Source organism: Misgurnus anguillicaudatus, chromosome 5 (assembly GCF_027580225.2).
Source record: "Misgurnus anguillicaudatus chromosome 5, ASM2758022v2, whole genome shotgun sequence".
Lineage (NCBI taxonomy): Eukaryota > Metazoa > Chordata > Actinopteri > Cypriniformes > Cobitidae > Misgurnus > Misgurnus anguillicaudatus.
This window is the reverse complement of record NC_073341.2, coordinates 40457057-40480281: the sequence shown is the minus strand read 5'-3', so window position 1 is coordinate 40480281 and position 23225 is coordinate 40457057. Positions and strand designations below refer to the sequence as shown.

The following is a 23225-nucleotide window of genomic DNA, read 5'->3' as shown; positions in this document are numbered from 1 at the left end:
CAGCAATTTTGTAAAATGCAGTTTTCATGAAAATTGTCATAGGTGTTACCTTCCTTACTGGTGATTTGTTGTGTCACTGATGTTTCTGTGTTTTTTTCTTACACATTTAATAAAATCTTTCACATGTGACATGATGATAATTTTAAATTCATTGAATTCTGCTTCACCTTAGAATTAAGCTTTAAAGCTGAAATAAAAAAAGTAAAAATAATATTTCATAAACACCTTTAAGATTGCTAAAGAAGTAAGGTAACACCAGTGACAAAAAACATGGTGTGTGCAGTCTTTAAGTGCATGCACACAAAAATAAAAAAAATCATTAAGCTGTCATCTAATAATGTGGTCTAAGTTTAAATGTTAGAAAAAGAAATCAATTTAAAAACATCTTGCTGTACCAAAAGTGGATGTTTCTGTAGAATTACCCCCATACAAATTTAATACAAGTTTAAGGCAACTGATAAAAATGTTGTTTATAATTAAAAATTCAAAATAAGATACTTTGGAATCATTTTATGTTTGCAACCTTTATAAACAAATTTCACAAATATCAGTTGTTGGGATTACTGAAAAACTTTTGCCCAACAGTTTGTGTCAAGATAGTACAACCACAATCATGGGCCTTTTATTTAGAAGTTAACAAGTATAAACAGTAAACATATCATCACATCAAACAGTGAACCCCAGGTGCTCTTTATGGCTGAATGAAAAGTCTCTCAAATACTGAAAAAATAACTAATTACACTTTCTGTGTCAAGTGGTACAACCAACGTAAACCTTGAAAAAATGATATTTTATCAAACACGTTTTAATTGTATTTTAAAGTATATTTATGAATTTGATATCACAAAAGCTTATACAGAAGTCTGTTAAATGTCAATTAATTGCAAAGTTAAAGAGTTCAACTGCTATGAATGCTCATATAATAAAAAAAAACATTAAGCTAAATAATTGTAATTTAGCTAATACTTTTAGTTTGAATAAATGCAAGCTAAGGTTGTTTATGATTGTTTTTTTACATATAACATTTTAAATGCCACTATCAAATAAACAAATAAGCATGAAACAGGGAGCACATAAAAACTTATCTGGCAAACAGACAATGATTGGTTGTACCACCTGACATTATGTGGATATTAAAAATATTATGGAAAAAATATTAAAATGTACTGAAATATTGTTTAATAAACAAACGTTTTAAACACATTGTTCGTGACTCAAAAAAATATGCATTACATTCATTTTTAAAGTACTTTTTTAGGAGCTTGTTTTGTCATTGACCCTTATATGATGCTCTCTTTTGTCGAGCAGTTCATTTCACCTTGTAGTATTTTGGGGGATAGTTCACCCACTTTTAAAAACATAATCTTTCCCATTTTAAAGTGGATGATAAAGATTCGAAAAGCACAGAAAAAAGCCAGAAAAGAAGTGTATATGGTTTGTGCCATATATGACCTTCAAATCCAGGCTAAAATATAATTATTAGGAAGTTTGATTTCAATCTTTGACATGTTACTCAGTCAATATAAAATATATCAAGATTATTTTACACAGAATTTTCTTTACAAGAAGGATTTGATGTAGCAAACAGTAAATCACAAACAAAATACTTTGGCTGGGTTTTCAGACTGGGTCACAAATGAAAGGTTAAACTGAAAAGTGTGTCATGTTGGGGCTTGACTTTGACTTTTGGTTTACTGGCCCGTGTGGTGTGGTCAATGCCCACTCATTTTCACCAAAACCCAGCCCACAGAAAGTGATAAATAACAGTAACTGTAGGCTTAAATCACATGTGTGTGTTTGAATAAGGATCTTTTTTTTTAAAGCTATGAGGGTTTGATCAAGTGTGGTTTTCTTTGTTTTTGTACAATAAATCTTAGAAATAAAATAAAACATTATAGGCAGCAGTTTTATTAGGCAGCAAAACCTTAATGCAGAGATCCAATATTTTGACACATAAATTTTCTTTTGTTTACATTTACTGTGTTGTCATTAATACGAGATACAGTTTGATTTTGTGATTTCATTTTTAAATGCCATTGACTATTCACAGGCACACCCGAGTTATCATTTGTCCCGTACACACATCAGAGTTTCGGGAGTGACAACTTATTTAAATGTGGGATTGAATCTCCTGTCTGATCGTTTCATGTCTGTACAGAACAAGACTCAGTCCCATAAATGCAACGATTGACACAGAGGTAACCATAGCAACGCTTTGCCGTCTCACGTAGTTATTATTTTATATTATTACAAAATAATATTACAGCCTTATGTTCATCAGTTTTAATAAACCCTCCGCCTTTGCATTGTGTGTTGTAGTGTGAGGTTACTTCACAGTGCGTTGTCTTGCAGTGTTGCCATGTTCACGTCTTTTTTGGGCTTAAATAATGTGCGGCGCTTAAAGTTTTTGTTGTTATTAAAGTGGGAAGGTGCTGGTCCCAATATTTTGGTCTTTGAGGTAAAGCATTAATGTGGTTGTCATTTAGGTAAATGACTGAAATGAGTGTGTACAGAACAGTATTACATATTAAAAAGTGAAGTGACAACCGAATTTAGCTGCAGTGTGTATGAGGCCAGATGCACTTTTCACAACGCGGGCCCAGAAAAGCAGTGCATGGTACCTTTGGTACTTATCAAACATCCCTTCTAATGTTCTGCTTTGTTTGTAAAGTGACCACAAAGTCAATTTTTTTACTTTATAAAGTATATAATCTATATCATCCTATATCACATGGGCTCTTTATGTAGGACTATAGCACCCAATTCATATCAAGCAATAAGGGTGAGAGAATAATGACAGAATTTTCAGTTTTTGGGTGAACTATCCCTGCAAGGTGCTTAACAACATTAGGAATAAATGAAGGACAGATACCACTTAATCAAAATAAAATATTACCCAGATATACCCCCCTCACAGTGGCCTATAAGTACCACATACTCCTCAAGCAGGTGTCAGGTGTTTTAAAAAATACTCAAATTCATATACAGTAACGAGTGAACACACAATCCATAGCAGAGATTGAAGGCCTAAAATGTATGATTGTAATACAGTATTTCATTAACACTAGTCAAAGCCTCACTATGTCATTGTAAGCGTGTTTCTTCTCTTTGAATCTCTTCTTGGGAACGGAACAAAACTTCTGACTTCTTTAAATGATAAACCTGCGAATAGAATTTAATGCATTCATTAAATGCACGTGATATCATGCAACATATAACATAAAAAAAAAACATTGACTCACGTTTCCATTCTTCTAAGGGCAATGTGGCGTTGTCGTAGCTGTCGTCATACGGCGTTGGCTCTGGCCAGTCCTCTGGATCTCTCAGGCCATCAAAATAACTGTGTGCCAATGCACCATCAGCAGTGAGACGGGCTCCTGCATCTAACACCAGCATCTTCTCAAGCAGGTCTACCGCTGGGATTAGTTAGCATGCAGTGGTGATTAGAGAGGACACACAAAGCAACAGCGCTAGTTTAGCATTAATGCTTGCATTAGTATAAATTAGTGATGCATGATACAAAATGCATGTGCCGCTACCAATATTCAATTACTTTGATCTACTGATAGTTTTGCTTTTTACTCTTTGTTTTAAAATATGATGTTGTGAAATCCTGGAAGTGCAGAGCATACAGACTACATTCTGTTGTCATTCAAAATAATCACACAGTATGAGATCTGATGTGTTTTTCATTTACCAGGACCTGATTGCAAAAAAAAAACTTAAATTAAGAAAACCCTTTTCTATAAGATTAAGGTTACTTAATGAAACACAGATTGGAGGGTTTCTTTAAGGAACCATAACGCCGCCGATAAGTGTTAACCCTTAAATGCTAAAGTATTCCCTTAAAGGCGGGGTGCATGCTTTTCGAAAAACACTCTGGAAAAGGGAGTCAAGCCGAGTACCAAAACACACTTGTAGCCAATCAGCAGTAAGGGGCGTGTCTACTAATTGCCTGGGTTGCGTATGTGTGGGGCGGGTCTATCAAAAGAAGGTCCAGATTCTATTGGGGTAGGGGCGTGTTTGTTTAGGTGATTTCAAATATCAACATTGGCTTTCAGAGATCATGCACCCCGCCTTTAAGTTCTGATATGCATTGCTACAAAGCCTTTAGTACCTACTTTACCTAAAAAAAAGGGACCATAATAGATCCCTTTTCGTCAAATGCCATGGCTGATTTCATGGATATTTAAGAACATAATCCCTGAAGTGATGCACAGTTATAAGGAGAATATCGATTTGATCATCAGTCAATCCAAAGTGCTTTAAGTTGTAATTTTTGTGAGGTTTTATGCATGCAGTACTTTACAGTCTGTTATTGGCAACGTCTTCAATGTACACAAATCCACCATCTGTTGAACTGGGTCCGTTCATCTCAATGTGAGATTTTTATAGCAACCGCTACAAGGCTATCATAAAATACTCAGCATAAACACTTAGGTAAATTTGTTTCTTTCCTCCCTCAGGGAAATCCTCATTTAACGAATGTCTTGCACCCAGGCCAGGATATAATCTGCCCTAATCATCGGCTGTTTTTCGATCTCCAAAAAATAAAAATATCTGCTGATATCGATTATAGGCCAATATATCAGTGCATCCATAGTATAAATGCATTGTTAATTATTATTTTGTGAGTCCTATATTGTGTAAGTATGGGGAAAGCTGAGCTGGTTTGATGATTTAGAGTCATTCTGGTATTTAAATATGGGTCATTAAGTCTGATTAGACACTATTGTAAAGTGTTACCTAATTCGACATTAATAAAACAACAATAATAAAGATTGTTAGCATTGACTGAGACTGGGTAATGTTCATTCATATACACTCACCTAAAGGATTATTAGGAACACCTGTTCAATTTCTCATTAATGCAATTATCTAATCAACCAATCACATGGCAGTTGCTTCAATGCATTTAGGGGTGTGGTCCTGGTCAAGACAAATTTCCTGAACTCCAAACTGAATGTCAGAATGGGTAAGAAAGGCGATTTAAGCAATTTTGAGCGTGGCATGGTTGTTAGTGCCAGACGGGCCGATCTGAGTATTTCACAATCTGCTTAGTTACTGGGATTTTCATGCACAACCATTTCTAGGGTTTACAAAGAATGGTGTGAAAAGGGAAAAACATCTAGCATGCGGCAGACCTGTGGGCGAAAATGCCTTGTTGATGCTAGAGGTCAGAGGAGAATGAGCCGACTGATTCAAGCTGATAGAAGAGCAACTTTGAATGCAGCAAAGTATTTGTGAAGCCACAACACGCACAACCTTGAGGTGGATGGGCTACAACAGCAGAAGACCCCACCGGGTGCAACTCATCTTCACTACAAATAGGAAAGAGAGGCTAAAATTTGCACGAGCTCACTAAAATTGGACAGTTGAAGACTGGAAAAATGTTGCCTGGTCTGATGAGTCTCGCTTTCGTTGAGACATTCAGATGGTAGAGTCAGAATTTGGCGTAAACAGAATGAGAACATGGATCCATCATGCCTTGTTACCACTGTGCAGGCTGCTGGTGGTGGTGTAATGGTGTGGGGGTGTTTTCTTGGCACACTTTAGGCCCCTTAGTGCCCATCGGGCATCGTTTAAATGCCACGGCCTACCTGAGCATTGTTTCTGACCATGTCCATCCCTTTATGACCACCATGCACCCATTCACTGATGGCTACTTCTAGCAGGATAATGCACCATGTCACAAAGCTCGAATCATTTCAAATTGGTTTCTTGAACATGAGAATGAGTTCACTGTACTAAAATGGCCCCCACAGTCACCAGATCTCAACCCAATAGAGCATCTTTGGGATGTGGTGGAACGGGAGCTTCGTGCCCTGGATGTGCATCCCACAAATCTCCATCAACTGCAAGATGCTATCCTATCAATATGGGCCAACATTTCTAAAGAATGCTTTCAGCACCTTGTTGAATCAATGCCACGTAGAATTAAGACAGTTCTGATGGTGAAAGGGGGTCAAACACAGTATTAGTATGGTGTTCCTAATAATCCTTTAGGTGAGTGTATGTACTAACACAATGCCTCACACTTACAAATGAACAGGAATAATAATGTACAGAAAAGTGTGAGCATTAATGTAGATTTACATGATATCTAATGTTTTCAAATTAATTTTAAAAGTATTTCTGTACTAACAACTATACAAATTTAAACAACTTTTGCAGGAATTGTAGATATTTCTATATTTGAATAACAACCTCAGTCCTAACAAAGCATTTTGTACTGATTGTTAGAAATACCTTACATCAATTACTGAATCGTTTATGATCAGGTGACATGTCACACACATTTTTGCAGGAGCGTAGGAATCACGATGTAAATGAATGTGCATGGGGATGATATAAAACCAGCCTTGCTCATCAATATTAATTACACAATGTGAATTTGTCTTATATGAGTACTAATGCTGTGGGTCAGGTCACTGGAGATGCTTGGTCGGGCAAAACATTAAGCTCTTAAATCTTAATTGACCTTATAAATAAGTGGGGAGGACCGGTAATCTTCACTATGCTCCCAAATTTTTGGCACGTCTATTCAATTCCCAACTGAAATATATAATTAATCTCGACTGCCGTGCAATAGCACAGCATATATATGTGTGGCAATCCATTCTGATGGTGACATTCACATTCTACCTGAGGTTTTGAGGAAAATATAAAAACCACCTTACACTGCGAATACACTGCATCTTGTCATTTTGTCAGAAATAATGACACTTCACTTTGACAAGCAGAAACTTTGCAGGCAAAGTAAATCATAAGTTTTACAATGAAAAAAGCTTCTTGCATACCAACTAAGGTGACAATGTGGCAGAAAAGTAATTTTGTTATATTAGGGTTTTACCTTTTTTACTGGCTCTGGGAAACAACGCAGAGAAGTCCTTGCGTGGGTAGACGGGCAGTGAGCTGACGTAGCTCTTTGCCTGTTAAACAAGGTACTGACTTTAAACAAGATAAAGACTGACAGCTAAGCACAGCAACCATCACGCAAGATGTCAATAATTCATGCAAATGATTTCCCCAGACATTCAAGCCCAGATAATCATCTGCTATAAAATTACCAATTCATTTCTTGGTTACACTTCAGACTAAATCAGGATTCAGACATACCACACACACACACACACACACACACACACACACACACAAAATGCATAATAAAGACAAATAAAGAAGATGAAGTACTGAAGTTAGGGCTGTCACGATTGTGAAATTTTTATGACAGTTAATTATCGAATAAATTGTGCCGATTAATTGTCTGTTTTATTGCTTTGACATTTAATTCTCATACATATACTTGTTTTGTTCATGAAATAATTTTCACACGTTGTGATTATTTAAATTAAATCTTTTTCTAGGTTTACCTAGCAGTAAATATTACTACACACAACACCTAATTAAAAGTAATTATTTAATGAATATATCTTTCAAAAACTGAAAATTAAAGTTTTGGAATATATTACATTATACTATCAGTTAAGGAGCACCATCTAATACGGCCTCGTTTATACAAGCTCTGCAGCTCATTGCGGTGATTTAAAATCGTCGCGATGAGGTCAAACAGTTGCAATGAGATGATTATTTAATCATTGTGACAGCCCTAACTGAAGTGTATTTGTTTGCGCTGTTACCTCTTGACTTTCTAGTTTGCCAATGAATTCTTGACCAGGTGTCCCGGTAACTTTCATTATCTGAGTCAACTGATCCATGTCTGAATGTCAAACGTTAAAGACACAAATACAATTCATATAAAATAAATAAATCATATTAAAAAATATGAAGAGCTCAGATACAAAACCCTTTAAGGGTAGCTGACATATTTTCTTGTAAATTAACATTTTCATGTCAGACTCTTACTGTATGTTTAAGTTTACATTAATGGAAATACATTTTACAAATGACACTTTAATCATTTAATTGGTATTTAACAAATTTGATGGTCTTTCACAGCAAAACCATCTAAGTGCATGCAAGCTTAACATTTATCACTGTTAAGGGGCTCAAAAATTTTGTCAAAATCCTAATGGTAAACCTCATTAACCCGGGTAAAAAAAAACTCTTAATTATCATTATCTCAATATCATTAATCTCAATATCATTTTGACAAAGAGAAGTTTAGCAGCGTTTGCATCTGAGCTCTTCATTTGTATTTTGAGAACACTTTCTTTAAATGTAGACTTTAAAAAATAATAGTTCATTATGAATTAGGACAAAGTGAATGCTGAAGGATACAGTCTTTTCCTTTAAAGAGTGTTTTTCCATTGAACATTTCACCCATGATGCACCCAACCGACCAGATATCCACTAAAAAGAGAAAAAAAGCAACAATTGTAATAAATATTGAACTTTAATCATTACTGCTACAAGCACCAGCCATTAAAACAATGCAAACTATTTGACAAACAGCAGATTCATGCAGCGGTATTGGACTCTGTAATTTAGTATTGATCTGGGTAATAAAAACGAGAGAACATTTAGTCTGTTGAATTAAAGATTCATATCTGCCTAATGAAATGAAGCTGCGCATTCGTGAAAACATTCAGCTGAAGGTGCACAAAGTATGATTTTGACAACTAAAATATTTTTAGATCATCTGATATAAACATATAACACTCCATTAAAATGATGCTAGATTATAAAAGTCCTCCTTCCAGTTAAAATAATCAATCATCAATCGATAAAGACTGATGATTCTCTGAGGGAAGAGCTTTATAATTCATAGTCTTGTGAAGTGCTTGCTATCCTGTATGCATGGACAGTAGCTGAAATAACCTCGAAAAACAGTGATTTTTAGTGCAATTTGGCTTAAAGGGATACTCCAGCAAAATATCAAAATTACCCCATGATTTACTCACCGAAATACACATGTTCATCATCTTTCAGACAAACACATTTGGAGTTATTTTAGTAAATGTCCTTGCTTTTCCAAGCTTATAATGGTAGAAAACACGGATCAGGGAGCAACTTCTGACTTTGAAGTTCTAACAAGTGCACCCATCCTTCACAGAAGTAATCCACAAAGCTCCAAGGAGTTAACAACATTTTTTTGCAGGTAATCAATGCAATTTTAAAGAAAAATATCATGTTTAAACTTTAATAACTAGCTTCCGCTCACGACGACATATTGGAGTCACTGCGCAACCTACCCATGGCAACCAGCGTTCACTACGCTCCAAGTCCAAGTTGGCGGCATTATTACAAACTAGTTATTATTAACAAGTTATTACAGTTATAAAGCTTGAAATATGGATTTTTTCCCCTATAAAATCACATTGATTACCTGCAGAAGACCTATTTTAACCCCTTGGAGCCATGTGGATAACTTCTGTGAAGGATGAATGCACTTTTTTGGGTTTAAAGTTGTTCCCCAATCCCCATACCTATCATAATTAGGATTTGAAAATAATGGAAATTTCCTAAACATAACCCTGGTTTTCTTCTGGCATCTGCAAGGGACTTGTTAAACACATAGGTCACAGACGTTGCATTTTCCCCTACAAACAAAGTTATAAAAAATGCAGACCCCGGCACATGCACTCAGCGCGCATATCCAAATATACAAGTTTGTGTATGCAAAAAGTAGGCAGACATGCACGTGGCGGTTGTAGCTCTGCATGCAGCTTGTCATCCTCCACCCTTCCTCGGGAAGCTTTTCTTCTTCATGTTGTTTTATTAGCGGGTGTCGTTGGAGAGATATTTTGCCGTGTGGTTTACCGGAAGTGAATGTAGCAAACATCAAATACGACCAGTGGGATTTTTATAGAAAGATTAAAAATACGGAAAATTACATAAATGGGATGCTGAAGGGATAGAGTAGTAAAATACAGGAGAATCCCAGGAAAAACGGGAGATCAGGTATGCTGATCCTTGTTTTCTACCATTATAAAACTTGGAGGAGCAAGGACATAAAATAACTCCAAATGTGTTTGTCTCAAGATAATGGACATGTGTTTATCTTGGATTACTTGAGGGTGAGGAAATCATGGGGTCATTTTGATATTTGGCTGGAGTATCCCTTTAAGAAAAAATAAAGTTATGGTATGCTTCATGTTTTTCAGAAAAAAATTATTTAAAGGGATAGTTTGGCCAAAAATGATATTAAACCCATGATTTTTTCACCCCGAAGCCGTCCGAGATGCATATGTCCATTATTTTTCAGACTAACACATTTTCAGGTGTTTTAGAAAATGTTTTAGATCTTTCAGTTAATCATATGTGAAATTACAGGATCCACGGCCTTCAAGTCCAAAAAAATGTGCATCCATCCTTCACAAAATAAATCCAAACGGCTCCACGATAATAAACAAAGGCCTTCTGATGGTAATCCGTGTGGTGTTGTTGTAGAAATATCCACATTTAAAACTTTATAAACGAAAATAACTCGCTTCCGGTAATGCCGCCATCATAGTCACGTCCGCATTCAAGATGAGAGCGTACGCTGCTATGTGCCCCCGCCCTCCGAATATATGCACATTTTTTGGACTTTGGAGCTGGACTCCGTAACTTTACTGTTTAGCAGCTGGAAGATATAAGACATGTTCTAAAATAAAAAAAAGTGTTTGTCTGAAAAATTATGGACATGCTTCTCAGACGGCTTCGGGGTGAGTAAATCATGGGTTTAATAACATTTTTGGCCAAACTACCCCTTTAATAGTGATTTTTACAGCCGGCGATATTAAAGTAGGGATGGGATGATTACCGTTTTCATGGTTAACCATGATAAAATGTCCTGACAGTTAGTATTATCGTTTAAAATTTAATTATCATTACAACCGTGTTTGATTACCGTGATTTTGAAAACTCGCGGTAAATCATGTCCAGCCAGAATCAGTTTGACACAGACGTGCACATGCAACATAGTTTTTTGCACAATGCGGCATGGCGGAAGGCAGTGACAGGGCTTAGGAGATTTTTCAGCCATCCAAGAGGACAAAATCTGAGGTGTGGTTGTATTTTGGCTATTACAAGAGCCCTGACTGCAATTTAATCGAAGATGGGCACCCTGTCTGCAGATCTTGCAAGAGGAATGTCGCTGCAAAAGGGGGAAATACATCAAATCTGCTAAGTCATCCTTGTGACAACCACCCACTGTTATATAGCAAATGCAAGGTCATTTAACTTTTACCTCAATACCAAAACTAACTTGGGCAAATAATTGGACAAAAAATATTGATTAGAGATTATACATTTCATTATCTCACTTGTAATTAACGCAAATCTTCCATGAAGAAAAGTTTTACTGCAAGATGGCGAATGAACATGTTCAATTAAGGGTGACATTTAAGGAATAATGTATTGTATTCATTCATGGTAAACTTATTACACAAATTTATTTATTTTTATCACAGGAATAATTTCAGGGACATGAAATAATAAATTGTGATTTAAAAAAAAAAAAAAAAAAAAATATTGAAAATCGTGATAACTTTGGTATCAATAATCATTATATGAAATTTTGATACCGTCCCAACCCTATTTTGATGATATCTGTCTTTCCCCATTCAATTAGATAGGATTTTAGTTTTGCATGATTAAAATAATTGCCCAAAGGCATTGCATACATGGTCGTCTAGTGGCGCGACTTCCCTAAAGGGACTTTGTCAGTACTTATGCGCAATAATCTCAACGTTTAGTAAATCATATTTTTCATTTAAATATGTAATTTATCCATTAATTAAATTCTGATGTTGCTACAAATAAAACTACCTGCGGTATTGTTTAAATTCATAATGAATGTAGTTATTATCTCATAAGTAAGCTCATTAAAATCCAATTAAAATGAAAACACTGTTGGCAAAGTATGAAATACATTTAGTGGCATTAATCACATTTATGTAATCCTACAAATGAGATGACTCGGATGACTCAATCAAGAATTATTTAACGCTGTATTTTCATAACCAAACATGTTGGTTCCACTGAAAGACTTTGGCACTTGGGAATTTTTTATAAGGCGTGTCAGTAAAAATGTCTTGCCTGTCTGCGTGTAATGCATCCAGTTTAGAATGACCTCAGGGGCTCGATACCACCGCGTCACGACATAACCTGTCATCTCTGCTTCCGTGTGACGTGCCAGGCCAAAATCCAGGATCTTCAGCCAGACCAAAGACAGGGTGTTATTGTGAACTGTTAGCGGGTCACTCTTCTCTCTTTTATGGTGAAAGAATGATGGCACCAACCTTCAGCTCACAATCCTGGTTAACTGCCAGATTTCCCGGTTTGAGGTCCTGCAATGCATCAAGGTGTTACTCTTGCACAAAGAAGATATTATTAGTTGTTCCTATCAAAACTTGAATTGGAATGAAGCAATAGTTTTCACATGTTAAGTGTGCAGTGCAGCTGTGAACAGGTTTAAGCATGTACAAGAAATGCCTCACCAAACAGGAAACCACATGACAATACATAAAAGAGCAGAAGCAAAGTCTCAAACCTACTGATGATAATACACTTATACATATAATACAATAGTCTGCATTTACATGTGAAACAATGATAGATAATAGTACTGCACCATGACTAACTTTCAGACACTTACTGTAAATGTGTCATCTATGATTTAAAACATAATAACAGCACTCTCCAAAGCAATCCTATAACTTGAACAGGCGGTTTCCCGGACAGGGATTAGACTAGTCCTAGACTAAAATAAATGTAAGAGCTGTCCAAACTGAAAACAACTTGCACTGACATATTTTAAAATACATCACTGCCCATTGTTTTGCCTCAAAAAGCACACAAGTAAGGCATGTTTGTTAAATCAAGTTAAATTTCCTAATTAAACTAAGGCCTAGTCATGGTTTAAGATAATCCCTGAAACCACCCCTAAAAGAATTATTTAAGGGTGAAGTGTGCAATTTTATCCATGTTAAAAACCTTCTCCTATCTCAGTTTAATATTCAAAGAAATCTAACAAATAAGCCATTTTAAAAACTGTTTGTGTAAAAATCCAAACAAAATAAAACTGACTTAGCCAATCTGTTTCTAAAAATAGATGTAGACTTAGGGCTCAGACTCTTACATAGACGGTTTCAACAGTAACAACATAAACATGAGGCTTTCGTGGTCAACATGTAACTTCCGGTAAACTCCGCTAATTAACATTTGTTATTTTCGACGAGGCATTTGTTCAAGAGTTCAGTTTCAGCAACTATTAATAAAACTGAAACCAGAAGTAAAGTTCGGACCAGACGCGTGCGTCCGATGAAACCGTCTATACAGGGGGGGGGGGGGGGGGCAAGAAAAAGGGTTGAAATCTTATAGGATTACTCCACTTTCATTAAAAAAAATCCTGATAATTTACTCACCCGCATGTCATCCAAGATGTTTATGTCTTTCTTTGTTCAGTCAACAAGAATTTTTTTTTTTTGAGGAAAACATTCCAGGATGGACATTTTTCTCCATATAGTGAACTCTAGTGGACCTCAACGGTTTCTAGTTTCAAAGCACCTTTAAAGAACACTAAACGATCACAACCAAGACATAAGTGTCTTATCTAACCAAACCATCGTCATTTTCACCAAAAAAATTACTTTTAAACCACAACTTCTCATCTTGCAGTAGCCATGTGATGCGCCAGCGTGACCCCACGTATTACATAATCATGTGGAAAGGTCAGACATGATGCATGAGAAACTACCGTTCCAGTGTTTACAAGTGTGTAGAAAGAGGAGCGTTGTTTTATGTGGAATGATACTAAATAAGAAGAAGCAGCTTGTTGTGTATGTTTTGGGAAGACGAGCAGTGATGGAAGTAAATTAACAGTGACTTATGTTGCAGCTTGACTTAAATCACTCATCAACTTGGCCCCTCTTTGTTCTCACCGTCACAAGCGGAAATACATATAACGCAGTTCTTACCTGATGGGAGGGGTTCTAGTGGACCAATCAAAGCGATTGCAGTCCGTGTAGAACTGACGCGCTTAAAAATTTGGCGAGGTGCACATCAGGCACCTACAGAGTAGACCTTATGCACGACTATAGACGGTTTCATCGGACGCATGTGCTGTGATGCAATACGGCTCTGGTCCGACCTTTACTTCCGGTTTCAGTTTTTTAATGGTCTGACTATTTGTTAAACTGAACTCTTGAACAAATACCTCGTTGAAAATAACAAATGTTTTGGTTTCCTAGGTAACCTACGTGTTGTTTTTTGCTTGTTATATAAATCAACTAAGTTTAAAGTACTTTGTTGTATTTATTCTTAGCGGAGTTTACCGGAAGTTACGTGTAGACCACGGATGCCGCTTGTTTATGTTGTTACTGCTGAAACCGTCTTTAACACGGGCTTAATGCGTGACCTTTCCACGTCATTACGTAATTTTCAAGGTTGCGCTGGTGCGTCACACCGCCAGTGCAAGACAAGAAGTTGTAATCCAAAAGTACATATTTTATATTTTTGGTGAAAATGAGGATAGTTTCTCTAGACAAGACCCCCACGTCTCGATTGGGGTAGCCCAGAGCCTTCAAAGCTGCATTGAAACCCCAAACTGTTGAGGTCCACCAAAGTCCACCACATGGGAATTTTTTTTCTTTGGAATATTTTCCTCAAAAATGTATTCTCGACGGAACAAAGAAAGACTTTTTTGAGTGTTGTAATCCTTTAAGTCAATAACATATTTACTATGTATGTATGCTCATCTTATGAGTATGTGATCGGTGTTGATAGTTCACCGAATAACACACATTAGCGAATTAGCTGTAACTAGATGTAATTCGTGGAGATGAAAGCCTCCCGAAGGAGTGCATTTACGCTTCCCAGCTAAGAACTACAGCGATCCCACGAGATGCCATGTGTCTTTGATTCAGCTCTGTGTGGAAATGATAATTATGAGCAGATGCTGTTTATTCATCGCCAGTCTCACTTACTCTGTGAATGATGCCAGCACCATGAATGTACTGTGGAATGAACAGAAACACGGAGATCAAGTCAGTATTTATTCATTCTTTTCATTCCCATGTTTTTGTACTTAATTATACTAATAATAGGAATAAACGGATGAATTATTTTAATACACACATTAGCTGTTTGTAGTTGTACACACATCATTATTGTAAGTGCCTCGATAACAGCACTGCATTATTGTAAGGAGGACACATTTCTATTCTGACCTAGTAAACGGCAGATGTCATTTGCAGAAGCCAAATGTATTTTTTTCAACATGAAAAGCATTCGCAGATAATTTCCGAATGAAACAGAAAAGGACCAACTGGATTGTGAAATGTGGTTTCGTACCAGTGTGGAAGCAGACGTCAATGTGTTTTGCAGTGGAAAAGACAAGTTTTAACCCGTATCACACACAAATTAAAGGGAAAAATAACAAGAAAATGTCTTCTTGATTCACACTCCCAATGATTTCCTGGAGCTGTGCATGGGTTTACTCACACACATGCCTTAAAAAGACACATGATGTGACATGCAATGTATTTGTAATTGTTCACATGGTGGATTTTTTCCTTAGCATCCTAAGGTTGCTTGTTATCTTTCGAGAAACCAGACACATGCATTTTTGTTTCTTCTTCAATGATAAACTAGCTCATGACGCGCTGTTCTATTAAGCTGGCGAACAATCTCAGTTTCAGTGTGAGAAGCTCCCTGATCTCTGCTTCGTTCTAGTTTGCAGACATTTTTTGCGGTGAATATTAATTTGTATTAACAGCCTGTGTCAAAGAGCTGAATATTACTGTGTTGAAGCGACGACACGAGTCCTCACTACCACTTCGTTGCCTTTTGATCACACAGGACATGTTCCAGAAATGTTATGTCAACATCACTTGGTCCCTTTAATGGGAACGATTCCATAATCAATTAAAGTTTGCGTTCACACTGCAATTTTCTGGGATCAACATGTTGTGTGAAAGGGATTTATAATATTTGAATGTTATAGACTGGTGTATTATGCACAATAAGACCAGGCACATAAATGAAGTATAAATGAATGAATCAATTTTGGTTTCATGTTGACTTTAAAGGTGCAGTGTGTAATTTTTAGAAGGATCTCTTGACAGAAATGCAAAATGATATACAAAACTATATTATCAGGGGTGTATAAAGACCTTTCATAATGAACCGTTATGTGTTTATTAACTTAGAACAAGACGTTTTTATCTTCACACACCAAGGGTCCCTTTACATGGAAGTCGCCATTTTTGCCGCCATTTTTCTACAGAAACCCTTAACGGACAATTTTTTTTACTTAGTTCTCTCCGACGATGACATGTTTGTCCAGTGGGGGCTACCGTGGCTTTTCTATGTGTTTCAAAAGCGAGGGGTGAGCATTGGACTGAGCCGTTGTTTGCAATTCACAACCTCACCACTGGATGCCGCTAAAATTTACACACTGCACCTTTAAAGTGAAGATTGTAAAGTGTAGGTCATGACTTTGATGCCGCTTTGTCCTAAATTAGTGATATTTAAACAGTTACTTGGTTTCCATTTCTGTCATGTTGTGCTGGGTAGCCCTATACACAATGAATTCTCGCCTGTCCCAAAATAATCATCAAATACGTTAACAAGTATGTTTTAACTGTCAGTATTTTACACTTTAAAACAAGCAACTGGGTTAGGACTAGGTTGCAAAGGGGCGGAAAGTTTCCGGTAAATTTCTGGAAATTTTACATAAAAACTTAATCTGGAGAATTTTTCAAAATGGAAACTTAGCAGGAATTGATGGGAATTTACGGGAATTATTTGGAAATTTATATAAACGATATCATATACAAACATAAATAAACATTTTGTTTGGTCATAAGCACACATGCATGCAAAGTTATACAAATTTTGGAGAATCCTGATACTTACGCTAATAAAGCCGTAGATGTATTAAATGATGAGCGTAAGAGACGCATTTCAAAAACATAACAAATAGTCATGTGTCCTCTAAACTGTAGATATCCAATTTACTGGCTTCAAGAAATGATCTGTGCATTTTAAGTAAGAATAAAAGTACATGCAGGGTGTGTGGCCTCAATGGCCCTTCAGTAAGCAGTGTGCATGTGACAGAAATTCAGCTGAAATTGCATTAAATCTTGTTGTGTTAAACAAAATTACGCAGCAAGATTTTTGAAATACATATAGTTCCCTGTTATAGGCAACTCTGCATTTTTCTCAGGTTATTCCCATAAATTCCTGTTAATTCCCATGGAAAGTTTCCAGCCTGGAAAATTCTAGGAATTCTGCGACCCCAGTTAGGACACCAGCTTAAATGTTCTTATAATTCTGCCTCTCTGTGAGATTAAAGTTTGACCTTTAGTCCGCACAGCATCTGATAGACCAGGAACTGCACCCGATCTTCTGAGAGAAGGCCTTTAACTTTAGAGAGATCTGTGAACATGTACGGCATCACCAAGTAGCTAAAACAGAAAAGAGATTACATTTTGTTTATATTTTCTGTCAAATATCTACACACCCTCATGTTGTTCTAAACACATTTTCCAGGGAACACAAAAGAAGATTTCTGAAACTCTTTTGATACAGTAATTTATTCTTTACATCTGTCATACCCCCAAAAAGACAAACGTAGATCTGTGTTAATATTGGAGGGGTAGAAATATCAATATATATGAATTTTTTGATTACCTCATCCCCATGGAAACTTTCTCTAAAACTCTGCAAAGATTGGGAAAGTTTTCAAGTCTTTGTAGTCATACAAGCCTGCACCATTGCTCAAAAATCTAATTTTACTAATTTGAACTATCACTACATGTTGTGTAACAAAAACACGCAAAACCCACAAGTATGCTGATGCAAAGAGAAGATTTTAAATATGGAAGGTACATTAAATGGACTACCTCAATGGACTGTTTTTGTCTTTTTGGAGCTTGACGGATCTGGTCACTATTAAAGGGATAGTTTACCCAAAAATGAAAATTCTGTCATCATTCACTCACTTTCATGTTGTTACAAACCTGTATAAATGTATTTGTTCTGATGAACACGATCGAAGATATTTTGATTAATGTTTGTAACCAAACCGTTCGTGGACCCCATTTACTTCCATAGTATTCTTTATCTCTACTATGGAAGTAAATGGTTTGGTTACAAACATTTCTTAAAATATCTTCCTTCGGGTTTATCAGAACAAAGAAACTGATGCGGGTTTGTAACAACATGAGAATGAGTAAATGGTGACAGAATTTTCATTTTTGGGTGAACTATCCCTTTAACCATTCTTTCATGAAAAAAATGTGTTCAACGACATGATAGTGAAAAAAGACTAGTCCTTTAAACTTGACATATGGGTAACAGAAAGACTGTACAAATTTTAGCCAAGACTTACAAGTCTTGGAAGTCTTCCAGTCTGGTGGCAGGAGTGAAGACGTCTAGCAGGCCTATCACCTGGGTTGGATGGTGTGCAACATTGACATGTTAAAATAAAGGAAATGAGTAGTGATGCACCGATGTATCGGTCGCCGATATTTATCGGCCGATTTTTGATGAATTTGAAACCCCCGGCATATCGGCAATAGCACGAGAAAGGCCGATACCGATTGTTTATTAATTAACTGCATAAAGAAATCCATTATATGTAAAAAATGAGTTAATGTTGTTTATCAAATAAATACTGAATAGCAAAAACCACCTTTGAAGGTTGTCATGCTGCCTTATTATATTTGTTTTAGCTTAATTTGTGCCTCTCTTATTATGTTGGTCAGTTGAATGTTAATTAGATCCAATCCATGTTCAGTAAAAATAATTTGATGCAGAAATAAACTAGCTAATAGACCAACTGTATAGTATTGTATACAAGTGTGTAATATCGGTATCGGCATCGGTATCGGCCAGAAGTTGTCTGTTTAAATCGGCATCGGTATCGGCCCAAACAAATCCTATCGGTGCATCCTTAGAAATTAGTCACATTTCTTTCCAGAACAAAATAATCGCATCATATTAATATTGAGCATTGACACTGCAATCAAACATCAATGTGTCATCAATAGGTAACAAGCATCCTATACATAAACTAATAAGATGTTTGATATTCACATGGTGACATTTATGCCCTTAAGTCCCAAACTTCTCTCGGGTTGTACTTGAAACTAATAGTAAACTATTGAAACAGTGTAACATTATTTGTAAACATAACATCAAGGTAAAGCAGGCACAAGAGATGCTCACATTTTCGTGTTTCATGTGCTTAAGGAGCCTCAGTTCACGATAGGCTCTCTTCGCAAAGATCTCTGACTGAAAGGGCCGATGCAACTTTTTGATGGCCACCGTCTCTTTGGTTTTGTTATTGATGGCTGAACTGAAACAGGAAGAACGATCACAAACATAACATCACCATCACAACAATGACAAATGCAATCAAAACATGCAGTTAAAAGTTAAAAGTTCAATGTCTGATTTTCAGAGATTCAGGAACTGATACAGAAACAAGATGATTCAAAAAATATATACAAAACAATTGTGTTAGATGATAATACAGTTCAAACTTCAGTTGTATCACATTTTGCTTTAAAAAGTTTTAGTGCATTACTATGCAACACTGAAACATTACAAAACATTAAGAATGACCCCACACGTGTACTTATATGACCACAAACACAAGTAAGATCAATTTAACGTAACTTTACAAATCACAGGCATGGTGTAGAACAGGGATAGTCCACTGGCGGCCCGCGGGGCAAATGCAACCCTGCATAATTTTTAGATCCAATTAGAACTTTTTGGATGCATGCAAAAATGTACTTGTACAATTACACCGCATGTGGCATGCTGACCAGAAGTGATGTATTTCAGTGTGTTTTAATCAAAACACGGTGTGCATGGTGAAAATTATTAATTCTTTATTGTATTAACTATCAGTAACACTTGAATCCAGTAAATTATAAACTATAAATATATTCGTAAATTAGCTCTTGTGTTGGAATGAGCTTCTCTCTTATGTTAAAACTAGTGACGCACCGATGTATCGGCCGCCGATATTTATCGGCCGATTTTTGATGAATTTGAAACCATCGGCATATAGGCAATAGCACTAGAAAGGCCGATACCGATTGTTTATTAATTAACTGCATAAAGAAATCCATTAAATGTAAAAAATGATTTAATGTTGTTAATAAAATAAATGCTGAATAGCAAAAACAACCTTTGAAGGTTGTTATACAGTCTTATTATATTTGTTTTAGCTTAATTTGTGCTTCTCTTATTTTGTTGGTCAGTTGAATGTTAATTAGATCAATCCATGTTCAGTAAAAATAATTTGATGCAGAAATAAACTAGCTAATAGACCAACTGTATAGTATTATATACAAGTGTTTAATATCGGCATCGGAATCGGCCAGAAGTTGTCTGTTTAAATCAGTATCGGCCCAAAAAAAATCCTATCGGTGCATCCCTAGTTAAAACGGATTTATGATTTAAATGAAATTTTATTGCGACTGCCACTAGGGGGTGAATTCAGTCGTGTCCGAATGTAGTGTACAATGGAAAGGCGTTTAGCCTATATATCTTTAAAATATTACAAAAGAAAACAAAGTGCAATTTTACGGTACATTCACACGGGGTGTAAGCATTAACGCTTCCCATTCACTTTTAATGGGTGACGTCATGCGTTGCCGAACTGAATTGTGGATCCGTCAGCGGCGCGTGACTGCCGTTGCTCGTGGCAGAAGTTGAACATTTCTCAACTTTTCAAGCGGCAACGTGTGAGTCAGCCAATCAAGATAGTCTTATGCAAATAACCTAGGCAGAGCCAGCCAATTACGTTTATGGAAGACCGGAGCATGTGTAGCGGCTACTGTGATTGGCTGTTGGCTATGCTTCAAACAAACCTTTCGTCAAGCGTTAACACTTACGTCTCAGTGTGAATGTACCGTCAGTCATTAGGAGAAGACTATAGACGGTTTCATCGAACGCACGTGCGCTGATGCGATACACGTCTGGATCCGAACTTTCCTTCGGGTTTAGTTTTTTTAATGATCTGACTAGTTGCTAAACTAATCTCTTGAACAAATGCCTCGTCAAAAATAACAAATGTTTTGGTTTCCTAGGTAATCTATGTGTTGTTTTTTTGCTTTTTATATAAATAAACTACCTTTAAAGAACTTTGTTGTTATTTATTCTTAGCGGAGTTTACCGGAAGTTACGTGCGGACCACGACAGACGCTTATTTATGTTGTTACTGCTGAAACCGTCTTTATGTTGTGAATACTTGAAATGCAGCAATTTATAAAAATTAAGCAGTTATAAACAAAAAAGGTTTAAAGGGGACATTTCACAAGACTTATTTAAGATCTTTAAGATCAAAATAAATCTTTGGTGTCCATAGAGTACATATGAGAAGTTTTAGCTCAAAATGCCATATAGATAATTTATTATAGCATGTTAAAATTGACACTTTGTAGGTGTGAGCAAAAATGTGTCGTTTTTGGGTGTGTCCTTTAGTGTGGTTGGCTAGTGCAGAATAATGGGCGGTATTATCCCCTTCTGACATCACAAGGGGAGCCAAATTTCAATGAGCTATTATTTCACATGCTTGCAGAGAATGGTTTACCAAAACTAAGTAACTGGGTTGATATTTTCCAAATTTTCTAGGTTACCGTAATAGAAGCACGGGACCCAATTATAGCAGTTAAACATGGGAAAAGTTACATTTTCATGATATGTCCCCTTTAAGAGCTCTGCATTAGTTAGTCCTATACAAAATTAATGTGTTGATCTTGATTATTTACACTTTTTTTGAACTATTAATATTTGGCTCTTGCAATGTTAAACTGCAACTGTTTTAAAAATATTCAAGACAATATGAGTTTTTAGTATTAAAAGGCAAAATTCTGGATACAAGATGTGTGCAACATTATAACATATATAATAATAATATATATAAAAGATAAAATTAGGTGTAAAAGTTTGGCCCGCATCTTTTAAAATCTGGCCCTCGCAGAAGAGTAACGTTAACGTTAGTTGAAGACCCCTAAAAATAAGATGCGTGCAAAACTAAGATGCAAACCAGATTATATCGAAGATATACAAAGCGATCTGCACTGCCTTGCCCAACATTACAGCACCATTTCAAGAGCACATTAGTTCACCGAGTCCTGCTTCATGTGGTAACCTGTTGAAAGGTAGTTAACCAGCGTCTACCTGTCAGTTAACTCACCACACACTGCCGTACGCCCCGGTTCCGATCTGCTTTAAACACATGTACTTGTTCGGAACTTCCCATATCGTGCTGTTGATCTCCTCCCGACCGAACCCGACCTGTGACTCCATTTAGCGATGAAGGAAAACAGACAGAAAGCAAATCTTCACCGCGCACGCAGCGACTCCTACGCGATATTCTGCATGCGATTTGCGAAAGGTCACTGCGTAGGAACGAACTGGGCTCACGCGAAATTAAAAACACAAACGAGCTGTTTATCGCGATTCATTTAGCGCCAAACGACCGCAGCATCGACACGCAAAATCACGAGCCATTGACACTTTCACTGTAGCTTCGACCAGAAGTCGGGCTGTTATATGTTTGATGATGTCATACTCCAGCCGTTCACGCCCACTTTCGATTTTAAACAGCACCGGTTTGATTGACATACCGACCGTCGCAACAAATCCGCGTGATGTGAAACACTTTTGACCACTTAAATCTGTTCATGAAATGGCGAATTTTAAATATATCAAATTCAACAAAGACTTTGTCAAAAGGATTAATGAAATCTGAAAAAACTTCATGTGATCCAAAGTCATTTATTGTCAATGTGTGTAGGCTACAATGTACAAAGTACATGAAAACTTTCTTGAATAATTCTTCACACCAATACAAAATACAATGGACACATAAAATATACATATAGACCGAAAACAAAAATATAAAAGTTATAATTGATACTGAAAAGACCACCCTTTTTTTGTGGTAAAAAAAACAGCTTAAACCACCCTAAGCTGGTTGGCTGGTTTTAGCTGGTTTAAGGTGGAAATAGCTGGTTTTAGTTGGTCTTCCAGCATGGCCAGGCTGGTCAAGCTCATCTCCCAAGCTGGTTTCCCAGACAGGGTGGTCAAGCTGGCCTCCCGGGCTGGCCCGGCTGGTCTTCCAGGCTGGTCAAACTGGTCTCCCAGCCTGACCAGCTTAAACCACCATGATCAGTTAAGACCAGCCATCCTGGCCATCTTAAACCAGCCTGACCAGCTAAACAAAGTGGTCAAAACCCTCCTTAAACCAGCATGATATTAGTAACCATGTGTGTATTGATTATTATATCAAAACTATGGTTTTACTACAG

General features: G+C 36.6%; 1 protein-coding gene across 1 annotated transcript; it reads right to left on the bottom strand.

The window, feature by feature from the left end:
• Positions 1 to 1021: 1021 nt before the first annotated feature.
• Positions 1022 to 22488, bottom strand: mapk13 (mitogen-activated protein kinase 13). Its single transcript, XM_055167180.2, has 12 exons — positions 22109 to 22488; positions 19123 to 19252; positions 18284 to 18342; positions 17252 to 17357; positions 14874 to 14903; positions 12189 to 12236; positions 11986 to 12100; positions 8242 to 8313; positions 7641 to 7720; positions 6854 to 6932; positions 3243 to 3416; positions 1022 to 3162 (listed from the first exon to the last, which is right to left on the bottom strand). The coding sequence occupies exons 1-12, from the start codon at positions 22219 to 22221 to the stop codon at positions 3080 to 3082; spliced, it is 1089 nt and encodes a 362-aa protein (XP_055023155.2). The 5' UTR covers positions 22222 to 22488; the 3' UTR covers positions 1022 to 3079.
• Between the last annotated feature and the right edge of the window lie 737 nt (positions 22489 to 23225).